The sequence below is a fragment of the Ostrea edulis genome, chromosome 5 (genome assembly GCF_947568905.1).
Source record: "Ostrea edulis chromosome 5, xbOstEdul1.1, whole genome shotgun sequence".
Classification (NCBI taxonomy): Eukaryota; Metazoa; Mollusca; class Bivalvia; order Ostreida; family Ostreidae; genus Ostrea; species Ostrea edulis.
Genome location: NC_079168.1, coordinates 15476590 through 15489541, shown reverse-complemented (window position 1 = coordinate 15489541; position 12952 = coordinate 15476590). Strand labels below are relative to the sequence as shown.

Genomic DNA, 12952 nt, shown 5'->3' with positions numbered 1-12952 from the left:
TCGTGAATCAGTCCCTTTAAAGCATGGAAGCCTCTAAAATTATTATGAAAATCATGGTCCTTTGGTTAGGAGTTAAACCCTAGGTTGGGTTGAAGAGTAATTTAGATATGATTTTTGAAAATTAACTTTTGAGCAAATTGGTAGCATTGTTGTAGATGCAAAGAGCATGCAGGCCTTTAACAAAACTACGAAATTGGTGACCTTTAGGTGATAGAGCAGGGCAACATATATAGCTCACGTACTGCAAATACATTTTCTCTTCATAAACTGTTTTTTAGCTTTTAACAGTTTGGTATGGAATATATGGATAGGAATGTCATTTCTATCTTGTCTGTGTCTCTGTCCTTCTATCCACTTTGTGTCTGGGTTATATCTTTGTAATGAAGAAACGTTGGAAGCTAATAATCAGCATTAAGGATATCTTTAATCAGACAGTGTGTCATAATATTAAACCGTTCACCCAAGGTCATTGTCAATGGTAAAAAAAATATTTATTAGCCCACTGTTCTGTAAAACTAGGAATCTAGCAATCATTACTTTTGATCACAGAAGCCTAAAAATTTCTTGTAAAATTGACTACAGGTGACCATTTAAGGCCAATGGACTCCTTCTGGGTTGTTTTCATTGCATGTGTGTACATAGTGGATGCATGATATGTGTCATCTGTAATTGAAGCAGTTTCTTTCAACATTATTACTCTCTCACACTCTGCAATACAGTTAAAATGGAGGGAGGCTTATAATATACAGAAGTCTGTCCATTGACAGATTGATTGGTTTATGAGCTGCTAGTGATTGGTCTTTTCTCCTTGAATCACCAAACCTCACATTTACTTGCCATGGAATGTTTTTGTTTGTATGGTGTTATTTTTTTTCTCTTATTAAGAGAGGTCATTAGCTGTAGGTGAAGTCACTGAAATGCCACAAAGACATGGCACTCAAGAGACCCATGATCTCTAAACATAGTTTAGAGAATTTTTAAAACAAAAAAGATCTCTTTAAGCAAAAAGAGATATCTCTAAGTTAAGAGAGATATCTCTATAGATTAATTTAATTTTGGTTGAATGACATATACTATGCTTCTCAAAGTGAAAGCCTGCCAAAATTATCTGACATGGCTGAAGCCAGAGTAAAGAGATGCAGGCATTTTGCTCAGCAGCAGTTTATAAACTGTCCCAATATACCACAATTACTAATGTTCTTTTGACATACATAACAAATCTGGTTTATTTGTAGGTGAAGAGCGAGATAGGAGGGACCAATGTTTTGATGACCTCGCCCCTGTTTCGTGGAGAGGTTGGGGTTATAGATGACTCGATCATAGATGATCTCATCAGTAGACTGATGGATGGCAACTCTATTGAGGACTTCAAGTTCACCAGGAGACAGGTTTCATTTTCATTCAATTTGCTACTTATACATCTGCAGTTAGGTACCATTTCTAAAATTCTTCACTTTAGCTATAGTAACATAGTCTATAGATATTGGACTTAATTATACCCCCACGGAACGAAGTTGCGAAAGGTATAATGTTTTTGACCCGTCAGTTTGTCAGTCCCTTTTTTTTTGTCAACGCAACTCCTCTGAAACCGCTCAACAGAATTTTGTGAAACTTTGTAGTTGATAAGGACACACTTTGTAGGTGTGCATATTCCCAGAAAATTCTGATTCAATAATTTTTCTGGGAGTTATGCCCCTATTGAACTTAGAATTTTGAGTCCATATGTCCTGTTATTATATACTTTCAATTTCATCTCTTTTTTTCTCTTTAAAAGTTTGCAGGCATATATATATCATATGATGTATGCCCGGAAACATTCTGGCCCACAAACAATACCACACAATCAATACACAAGCAAATTACTACACCGTTAATTTTCAAATTTTTTGTGTTTTTAATCTTTTAATCAGTTAAACCCATAAAGAAATTGTTAAAAATAAAATCATTGTTAGTTTCTAAATGAAATTGAAAGTATATAATAAAAAGCTTATAGACTTCGTATGGGAAAATATGACGACCTCGTTTTTTGTCGCGGACGGACCTCGCAAGTTCGGTCTGTCTACGCGCCAAAAAACTTGGTCGTCATATTTTCCCATACAATGTCTATAACCTATAATTCTTGCAATAATGCCTAACATTACCATTCATTATGTGAGGCATTGTCAAGCAATGTTGGAGTGTGGGGTATGTGAGCTTGCTCACCTGACTGCTTTCTTTCATTGAAACAGTATTTGATTAACTGGTACTTTGATGGTTTACTGCAGTGTTTGATTGTACTTACACATAGTACCATATAGTTACCAGAGAAATCCATGGTATGCACCCCATAATGAATAAGATAAGTTAATGGATAATTGCATGTACTCATCGCCTAGCAATTTTCATAACTTGCATGTGTGAGAACTGCATGTGTGTCTCTCAGCTGTCTGCAAATTTGACAAGGAATTATAAATTCAAGAGGAATTTTTTTTTCAGTTATATGTAGTCATGTATTGTGATATAACTTGAATTGTTTCCCCTGGAACTGTAGCAAGTTTTAATGAATTGGAATTTTAAGATTATAACTCTTTATTGCAGGCATTCAAAGTTTTGAACAGTTTGAAGACTGATTTAGGGCTCCTTAGTACATGGACAGTGGAACTTGTCAACAACATTGCTGTCACAAATCTGTTGGCTTTTGTTACCCCAGCAGATATGGATGACCTCAGAAACAATCCCAGCAGTATCGAATTCCTCCACCTATTCAACCAAGATGGTGTTGTTTCTGAAAAAAATGTAAGATTTAAAATTGATCAAAATTTTAATTTGAATGGATTACTCAAGTATGATTCACCTGAAAACTGTGTAGAACCACATTGACTCAAAATTCTGCAGACAATATTTCTTCACCTTGAAATTTGAATCATGATAGAATCTGAATACCAATCAAATGTGTACATTGCTTTCATTCAGGATTCTATGAGCTCACACTTTTCCATTGAATTTATCATAATTTTGATAATGATATATATCTTCTATTAAACCAAGCTGGTTCATTGAATGCAAATACTAGTTATAAGTTGTGGTCCATCTTTTGAAACATTACAACAATATTAGGAAAAATATAAAGTAACAAGTGGAAAAATATAATGCATGTCCAAACATATATACATGTTTATTTCAGTACATGTATTACATTTAAATACTCTCTCTCTTTCTTTCTTTCTCTCTGTAAACACAGGATACCATTATCAAAGTCTGGAATTATTTTCAGTCTTGGGTTGGAATTTGCAAAACTGTCGGTTTTAAAGTAATTAGTCACAATTAAATATGAACTAAGAATGGAAACATCAAATTTTTTATGCAAAATTATGTTTGTTACAACTAAGGGCTATTCCAGAAATAAATACATGGGGGGGTCGGGAGGCACCTTTTGTATATACCAAGCACCCATAAAAAAAAATAAAAAATTACCCCATGACCCATCAAATTAATAAACTCATTTTACAATGACCCATCTAATAAAAAAAAAAAAACTAACCAGACCCACCACAAAAATATTTTTAAAAATGAAAACGGTACAAATCTCGCAAGGTTTTCGGGACAAACATTCTAGTCAATGACGCGGTAATGCCTGTGCGACATTGTATCACAGTAGTTCTGAAGAAACGATGTCACATCAACAATCAAAGGCATCTATGGCGGGAATGTTGGAAAGATTGGGAGTCCAAACGATGCTATTATCATGAAATGGGTATGGATATGTTTTTCCACGAATCGTTCGTCTTCTAATGGAGCCCGCGCCCGGAAGCCTCTATATCACCATCACACCGACTGATAAATATAACGCATCGGTACCCTCGTATAAATCAACTAAGGTTTGCCTTTATTTTTATTAGAAAACGGAATACCTATTGGTTTCAAAATATTCCCAAAATCGATGCACTGTAAACTGTAATAATCTACAGAACAGAGTTCGCCGCCATCACGTCCAAAGGGACCCTACTAAACGCACCTCTAATTTGAAGAGTGCCGTAATGGAAAGTTATGCGCTGCAAAGAGCGACAACTCGAATAGTTCTATGTTACTTCTGATTTCCGATTTCGAAAGCAGCATTTCGAAAGCACGTTTTCAATTTTCCCTCCGAGGTTTTGTAACCAACACGACAAGAGCGACAATAAAAATATTCTGAAAACTCAACACCCACGTAGCACAAAATAAAACAATAGAAACTACCCACTACCCATAATAAATATTTTTTTAACAATCCCACCACGGACCAATTAAAATATGAAAAAATACGACCACCCACACAAAAAAATATCATTTGCCGCCCGACCCCCCCATTTGATAACTTCTGGAATAGCCCTAATTAATGTAGCAACACTATTTATACCCCACGCAACAAAGTTACGAAGGGTATAATGTTTTTGACTGTCAGTCTGTCAGTCCCTTTTTTTTGTCAGCACAACTCCTTTGAGACCGCTCAACAGAATTTCATTCTTATAACTTTATAGTTAAAAACTTGGACACACTGTGTAGATGTGCATATTTCCCAGGAATTTCTGATTCAATAATTTTTGTGGGAGTTATGCCCCTTTTGAACTTAGAATTTCAAGCCTGTCTGTGGGTCCTGTTCTTGTCAGCACAACTCCTCTGAGACTGCTTAACAGAAATTCTGATTCAAAACTTTTTCTGGGAGTTATGCTCCTTTTGAACTTAGAATGTCGAGCCCGTCTGTCCTGTTCTTGCAGTAATGCATAGCATTACCATTCATTATGTGAGTCATTGTCAAGCAATGTTGGAGTGTGGGGTATGTGAGCAGTTGCTCACCTCTGCTTTCTTTCATTCACTATCAAAAGCTTGATAACTTTCCCACAGTTTTGTATATTTCAAGAATTAAGATAATTCTAGAATCAAAGAATACACTGTTATACCAATCCATATGATTGTAGAATAAAATGCTGGGGGAGGTTCTGGTGGAGAAGTTTGGTCTTGACAATTCATCTGCTGACATGTCAACTAGTGGACTGACAGAGGATATTGTCAGACAAGTGGGATCTGAAGTCATAGGGAGACTGACGTAAGTTATACACTTTAAAATGGTAAACATTTTGTATGATTTTATTATCATTTAGAGATATAAGACAATTTTTATGTTTAAATCAGCTTTAATGTAATACATTATAATTATGTCCACTGCTTTATAAGGTCAAACTTATAGAACTTGCAAAGTTTGAAAATAGCAGAAACATTAAATCATGCACTCCAATAATTGTGTTTTTACATTTAACAGCAATGACCAGCTGAAGAAATTAAACATGACGGACACCATTACAGATCTTCTGACCAGTATTAACTTGAACACCATTCCCTGTAGTATTTTACAACAAAGGACTCAATTTGTCATTGAAGAAAAGGTACATAAAATTACAAGTATGTGTAAAGATGTTTATAAAGTAAACTCATTTGTGTGTGTAAGACCATAATTTGTTTGAAATTAAAATTATTATCAGAGAGATATTTCAAAAAATGCTCTGCCTATGAATGAGGCATAATCAGAACATAACTAATATATTTCTGACCAGAATATGGTAAATTTGAACCATGACCACTTTTATGAAAATTAAGTTGTTATAGGCTTCATATAGGCTAGTCTATGGATCAGAATTTGGCACAACTTAAACATTAGTATAAAAGGTATTTTAATCCCATACCCATGCAGGGCTGTCTGTTGTCTCATTACAGAATTATGATTGTCTGATGTCACTCGCTACACTTATGGCTATTAATTACTTTTCTCTCTTGATAGGCCAAAATTTCACAACATATAACATTAAATCCTGATTCTTTAAACCTGGAATACAGTTGATCTCATCCTCTAGAAAATTGAAGCAAATGAACTTAATTAAAAAATGTAAATTCAAACAGAAATACAAAATCAAAAGGTTGCACACTTTCTCAATGAATGGTTGTAGGTAATTTAACAAAGTCCAAAAGTCACCGCACCCTTTCTCCATGAAGTCATCCTTGATTGCTGATTTTTAAGATGTCATAATTTCCGTTTGCTGTTGCCTATATTTTTAAGTCCAGAAGTGACACATGAATAAAAAAAAAATTCTACAGAATTGAGGGTGGGGGGTCTGAAAATGCCTGCAGTAATAGAAGGACTAGTTTATTTTAGCTAGCATTTAGTAAGGTTAAAATTTTGTCTTCAAAATGGATCTACCGTCTCATTTATAGCTGTTGTATAGGTTGATTTGGTCTAAAAAAAATTATAGATGATTATCTCTTAGAATATTGCTGGATTCAGTTTAAACACCAAAGGCTTAAATTGATAAAGCATAATTTTGCAAATATCTTAGAGAATCATTTAATAACTTTTAAAGTGATGACTTAACAACGATGCTGATTGGATGAAAAATTCATTTGATTTCTTAGACAAACAAAAAATTTGTCTGGAGTTCATCTGCACTAAGCACGGAGAACTACTTTTCTCTGGAATGCGTCTTCCCTGTACTGATTTTAGCGCTATTCATAGAACGGGAATTTCCACTCAAGCATTGTAAAGGAAATGCATTCGTTTGATGCTACCAAAAATAAACACAACCAAAGATATGAATAAAATACAAATTAATTTAAAGAAACAACACACTGTGACACATATAGGCCTAGTGATGACGTGACAGAATAGTCAACTTGATGATGTAGGACAGTGACTGGTAGAAGTAGACAGATTGTAAACACGAGTTCCCTGTATGTATCATCTGCTTTACGAGTTCAATAACATGGCGGAGCAAGCAGCAACTTTTGATTTGGGAGATATTAATGAAATTGAACTGCAATATATGGAGCTCAGTCAACGAGGGCTATTTAGTTGAAAAGGTGTTGAGCTTTTTACTTGATATTGAAATGGAGCCGAGTCGCATTTCACTGTTCCAAATGACACAACCAGTGTTCAACATCTCCTTAAACGCAATGCAGCATACATCCAGTCACCACTTGTTCTCTTCCTTTATTTCTAATTCAGCTTTTAACCATTGCACCTTTACTTTGGCGTATAATCCATTTAATTCTGCACAGTAACACTACCTGACCTGAACGCACAGCCCGTTTTGTTATTGTTTTCATTGTTACGAATAGGTATTCCTACATGCCATTTCAAAAACATTAATTCAAGCTTTTTGATGAGAGAAACTATTTGTTTTTCTCTTTTAAATACATAATTAAATGATTGATTGATTGATTGAATATTGTTTAATGTCCCTCTCGAGAATATTTCACTCATATAGAGACATCACCACTGCTGGTGAAGGGCTGCAAAGTTTAGGCCTATGCTCGGGGCTTTAATATGACCATTGAACAGGGAGGGATCTTTATCGTGCCACACCTGCTGCGACACGGGACCTCGGTTTTTCAGTCTCATCCGAAGGACCGCCCCATTTAGTTGCCTCTTACGACAAGCAAGGGGTACTGAGGACCTATTCTAACCCGGATCCACACGGGATCATAATTAAACGATAAGAAATAAAACTTATAATTCTTTATTTGATGCATTTATCAAACGAAAATTTGGATGAAAAACTTTTTCATCATTTCTTAAGTTAATTTTAAACTTTTGATGAAAAGTTCCTTCGAGTCATTATTTATCAAGATACAAAAAGGAATGTGAAGATAACTTTTGAGTTTTTGATTTTAGAATTTTGAGCAGACAAGTTGCACAAAAAAAAGTTAAAGTGCATAAAGTCCATACTACATGTAGTTGACAATAAACTGTATACTACTTGTTTTTATTGTTTCACTTTAGCAATGGCATTTGACTCTGTTGAGATATCCTAAATTAGACATGTTAAAATTAAATATGTATAGTGAGTTTAGTAGTTTAATGTAATCATCAATTCAGATTTTTGAGAAAAAGCAAAGGATAGAATTTTATCATTTTATTAATGTGCATATAAAGAGAAAGAATAGGAAATTAGAAAAGACTTTATATTGGACACTTAAATCAAAAAACTTAAAGGTACAAAATTACCTGTATTTTCACTAAATTATATAATGTATATAATGGTTATGTATTTTCAGGGTTTCACAAACATGACTTATGAGGATGTGGAGTCACTAGGCAATCTAAAATGCGGATTTAATTCATCTCATGTAGAACTGATGACAACAGAAGCACTGGCTGGAACTGGGGCTGAATTTGGAAAATGTCCATGCGTGTCTCTTGGTCTAAAAAAGGAGATTTTTAACAAAATGAAGCAAAATCAGATAATGCAAGTTATTTTATTAATGAGCCTATATCTAATTAAGTTTTAATGTTTCCGAAGAAAAACCAAACATTTTTTAGGTCACCTGAGTCAATCAGATGACATATTGCTATTGTTCTGCATCCATCATGCATTAACACTAATACATTTTTAACTTCTTTTTGATAACTACCATTCCAATTCTTTCCAAATTTGGTATGAATCATCTTTGGGACAAGGGGGATATGACTTGTAATTTTCAAGACTCTTGCACCCACTGGACCATAGGAGCAGGACAAAAACTGCCATGAATTGAATTTGACCAATTTTCAAAAATCTTCTCTACAACCACATATCTGTAAGAAAAACCTAAAGGCATAGTCATGTAGAGTAGGAAAGCTTTTAACAAAATTGTCAATTTCATGATCCCAGGGGGTAGGGATTTTGGTATATGGGTGGAGCTGAAATGGCCGTAGTGATAGTGGCATGCATGCATACAACACACACTAATTGCAAATGAAGGAAAAGCAGAAAGGGATGTACCAACATTTTTAATTTTTAATTCCCAAGATTCTGACTCTAGGATGTCCTATATTAGTCTTATATTGTGTAAAGTCTTTCATCAGTATGGGCACTTTGGGGGCATCTTTTTTTTCTTTCTGCTGATTATTAGAATATAGCTTTAATTATTAGATATGCAGAACAGGAAATTCATTATAAATTTCACAGTCCATAGGGCTAGTGATACTTTTAACTATAATTCTCAGTTGACTGATGAGGTCTGTAGGCCTCTTGTCGATTTTTTACGCGAACATTAACTTAGCTTTGTATAGATTTCTACATAGTCTACAGCAAGTTCAAGATGTCCCCTTTCTGATTGTGTATCCACTTTAATTAAGATACATTATGTTGGAGTCTTTTGTATGACTCTGGGTTTACTTTAAGTTCAGAAAAACTCTTGTAGTGAGTCATTACCTTCTAAATACACTGAAGAGGACCTTGCCACCCTTGGGCTTTTGATAGCAGTTGATGATCCTAGTGCCATAGCAACCATCAATACAGTAAGAAATCAAAAAAGCAAAAATTTTATGTTGTGTTGTAGGTTTTTAAAATACATGTACATGTATAAGGGCTGTTCCAGAAATGATCAAATGGGGGGGTTGGGCGGCAAATGATATTTTTTTGTGTGGGTGGTCGTATTTTTTCATATTTTAATTGGTCCGTGGTTGGACTGTTAAAAAAATATTTATTATGGGTAGTGGGTAGTTTCTATTGTTTTATTTTGTGCCACGTGGGTGTTGAGTTTTCAGAATATTTTTATTGTCGCTCTTGTCGTGTTAGTTACAAAACGTCGGAGGGAAAATTGAAAACGTGCTTTCGAAATGCTGCTTTCGAAATCGGAAATCAGAAGTAACATAGAACTATTCGAGTTGTCGCTCTTTGCAGCGCATAACTTTCCATTACGGCACTCTTCAAATTAGAGGTGCGTTTAGTAGGGTCCCTTTGGACGTGATGGCGGCGAACTCTGTTCTGTAGATTATTACAGTTTACAGTGCATCGATTTTGGGAATATTTTGAAACCAATAGGTATTCCGTTTTCTAATAAAAATAGGCAAACCTTAGTTGATTTATACAAGGGTACCGATGCGTTATATTTATCAGTCTGATGATCAGTATGATGGTGATATAGAAGCCTCCAGGCGCGGGCTCCATTAGAAGACGAACGATTCGTGGAAAAACATAACCATTTCATGATAATAGCATCGTTTGGACTCCCAATCTTTCCAACATTCCCGCCATAGATGCCTTTGATAGTTGATGTGACATCGTTTCTTCAGAACTACTGTGATACAATGTCGCACAGGCATTACCGCGTCATTGACTAGAATGTTTGTCCCGAAAACCTCGCGAGATTTGTACCGTTTTCATTTTTAAAAATATTTTTGTGGTGGGTCTGGTTAGTTTTTTTTTTTTATTAGATGGGTCATTGTAAAATGAGTTTATTAATTTGATGGGTCATGGGGTAATTTTTTATTTTTTTTTTATGGGTGCTTGGTATATACAAAAGGTGCCTCCCGACCCCCCCATGTATTTATTTCTGGAATAGCCCTAAAGAACTACCAGTCTATAGCCAAGTTTTTAACATCTTGTTTATATACTAGATGTCTTCACTTTATTATGGTCTTCATTATGTATTTACGTGATATAAAGAAAATTATCATTACAATATATTTTTACATCTTGTATTTTATTTACATCTTGTATTTTTTTTTTTTTATATCTTGTATTTTCTAAAGAAACTTGCCTTTCTACAGATTGATTCTTCAATTTTTTTTTATTTTGTTCTCCATTTAATCATGTGAAAATATCCCTCCCCCCAATTGTGAAATTCATATTCTCTTATTGATGGTCTTTATTTTTATACGCCAGTCATTAAATGGGACGTATTATATTATGGCACTGTCTGTATGGCTGGCTGTCCGTCTGTTCGTCCCGAGTCATGTTTTCCAGATTTTTTTCTGTAACGGATGCATGTACAACTTTGAAATTTGGTCACAATATCTCCCTCAAGAATTGTAAGGGTGAGTTTGCATTTTAGCTGGATTGTCCATCCTTGACCTACTTTAGGGCTATAAGTAGGTCAGACAGTTTTTTGGACTTTTTTTCGTTACAGATATTGTCCTGATATTTACACATTAGCTTCCTTTCAGAGAAATACAAGTTCAGTTTGCATTTCAGCTGGATTGGTCTGTCCGTCCATGACCTACATTAGGACTAAAAGTAGGTCATATAGTTTTCCGGACTTTTTTTCATTATGAATACAGATATTGCCCTGAAATCTAGTCGGAGGTTTTCTCTTGGAGGATTACAAGTTCAGTTTGCATTTCAGCTGGATTGGTCCATCCTTGACCAACTTTTTGGAAAAAATAAGTCAAACAGTTTTCCGGGCTTTTTTTCATTACGGATACAGATATTGCCCTGATATTTAGTCAAAGGCTTCCTCTCAGAGGAATACAAGATCAATTTGCATTTCAGCGGGATTGGTCCATCCTTGACCTACTTTTGGACTAAAAATAGGTCAAACAGTTTTCCAGGCTTTTTTTTCTCAACGGATACAGATATTGCCCTAATATTTAGTTAAAGGCTCACTGTCCGACGAACGTATATTGTACCGTTTGCGGTACTCTTGTTGCAGTTACTGCCCTTAAACTGGATATAGGAGGCGCGCTTACCGATAGGGTCCTAAGCTTAAGATAAATAACATGTACAGTAAAACTCTGATATAGCGAATTTCTGTGGACATGGTATAAAATTTGCTATAAGCGTAATTCACTATACGTTTATAGCGAATTTACAATAATTATTCAAATATAACGATTTCGTTACAAAATCGATTTGTTCTACATGTATGTATCAGTTTTTTAAGAAAGCAGCAATCAATATACTTGCGTTTGCATTGTCTCTAAGAGAAAATAAGTCGACATATTTTCGAGAAGAAATATTTTTATGCAAGAAATATGTACACTGATTTATTAAGTCACGCAAGAACATGTCGAAAGAAAAATGTCAACAAAATCATGTGCAACACATACAAACAGTCTATCACAGTTGTCATTCGCTTGTTGCTTTACATAAATAAAGGAGTGTATGATAAAATAAATGCAATCAAGCCTACGTGGCCAAGTGGTTTGAGCATCGCGCTCAAAATCACACGGGCTCTCTCTCACCTCTAGTCGGCACAGGTTTGAATCCCACTCACGCTGGTAATTGAGAAAGTTTCCCAGTTTACTTGCGGAAGGTCAGTGGTCTCTTCCCAGGTACATTGTACCTGGGTTCTCTCTTTCACCAATAAAAAACAGAGCGCCACCATATAACTGAAAATGGTTGAGTGTGGTGGAAAACATCAATCAATCAATCAAATTTAATAACAAGAATAGCAAACAATACCGACAATTTATTTGCTAAATGTATGTGTAATTAATTATAATTTGGGAGGGGTGTGTGTGTGTTAAGAACCGCTTTTGAAAAAAATACAAACAGAAATTTTGTAATAAGTGTGGATCCTTTATGGCATATCGTTATAAAAGGTGATTTTTACATTCATTTTTAGTTCAAGGGAAATAGGAATTTACTTTGTTATATCCGTAAATTCGCTATATCCGTGTTCATTATAGATGCAGATTTTTATATAGAAATTATATAAAGAATTTGCCGGGGAAATCGATTTCACTTTGCTTTAGCTGTAATTTCGCTATATCCATGTTCACTATATTTGAGTTTTACTGTAGTAGTAACAAATAGGGTATTGTAATTGAAGCTCTTTATTATGGACTGAGTTTTAACAGGTTGTATCATATCTCTTATAATAACAAGGTTTAGTTTCTTAGATTTTACATAGATCACTTTTTAGAATATACATTTAGTCAAATTGAAGGGATGGGGAGGGGTTATAGACCTATATCCAGTATTCGATGCTTAATTCTGTCCAAGTTATGATACAATCAATACGAAAACTTTCATGAGTAATCTGTAAAAAATAATAAATAACAGACATACATGTAATAAATAACGGACACCTGGAAACAAAAGCACAATGAAACCACATGATAATATAAATATCAGGTATGTAACATTGTTTTCAAGAAAGGGAATCAGGCAAGTTGAAGTTGACTTCACAATTGTCTAAAAATTCTTGATAAGCAAAAACAAATATAACAAAATCCGAA

At 34.7% G+C, this 12952-nt stretch overlaps 1 protein-coding gene across 1 annotated transcript in view; it reads left to right on the top strand.

Annotated features, from left to right (window-relative positions):
- The window catches only part of LOC125649652 (uncharacterized), an 85382-nt gene that overhangs the window by 33160 nt on the left and 39270 nt on the right, over window positions 1-12952 (top strand). Inside the window, exons 13-18 of the mRNA XM_056166789.1 lie at window positions 1236-1388; window positions 2578-2775; window positions 4935-5062; window positions 5276-5399; window positions 8062-8252; window positions 9190-9286. Of these exons, the coding sequence (XP_056022764.1) occupies window positions 1236-1388; window positions 2578-2775; window positions 4935-5062; window positions 5276-5399; window positions 8062-8252; window positions 9190-9286 (891 nt within the window). The remainder of the gene's footprint in view (window positions 1-1235; window positions 1389-2577; window positions 2776-4934; window positions 5063-5275; window positions 5400-8061; window positions 8253-9189; window positions 9287-12952) is intronic.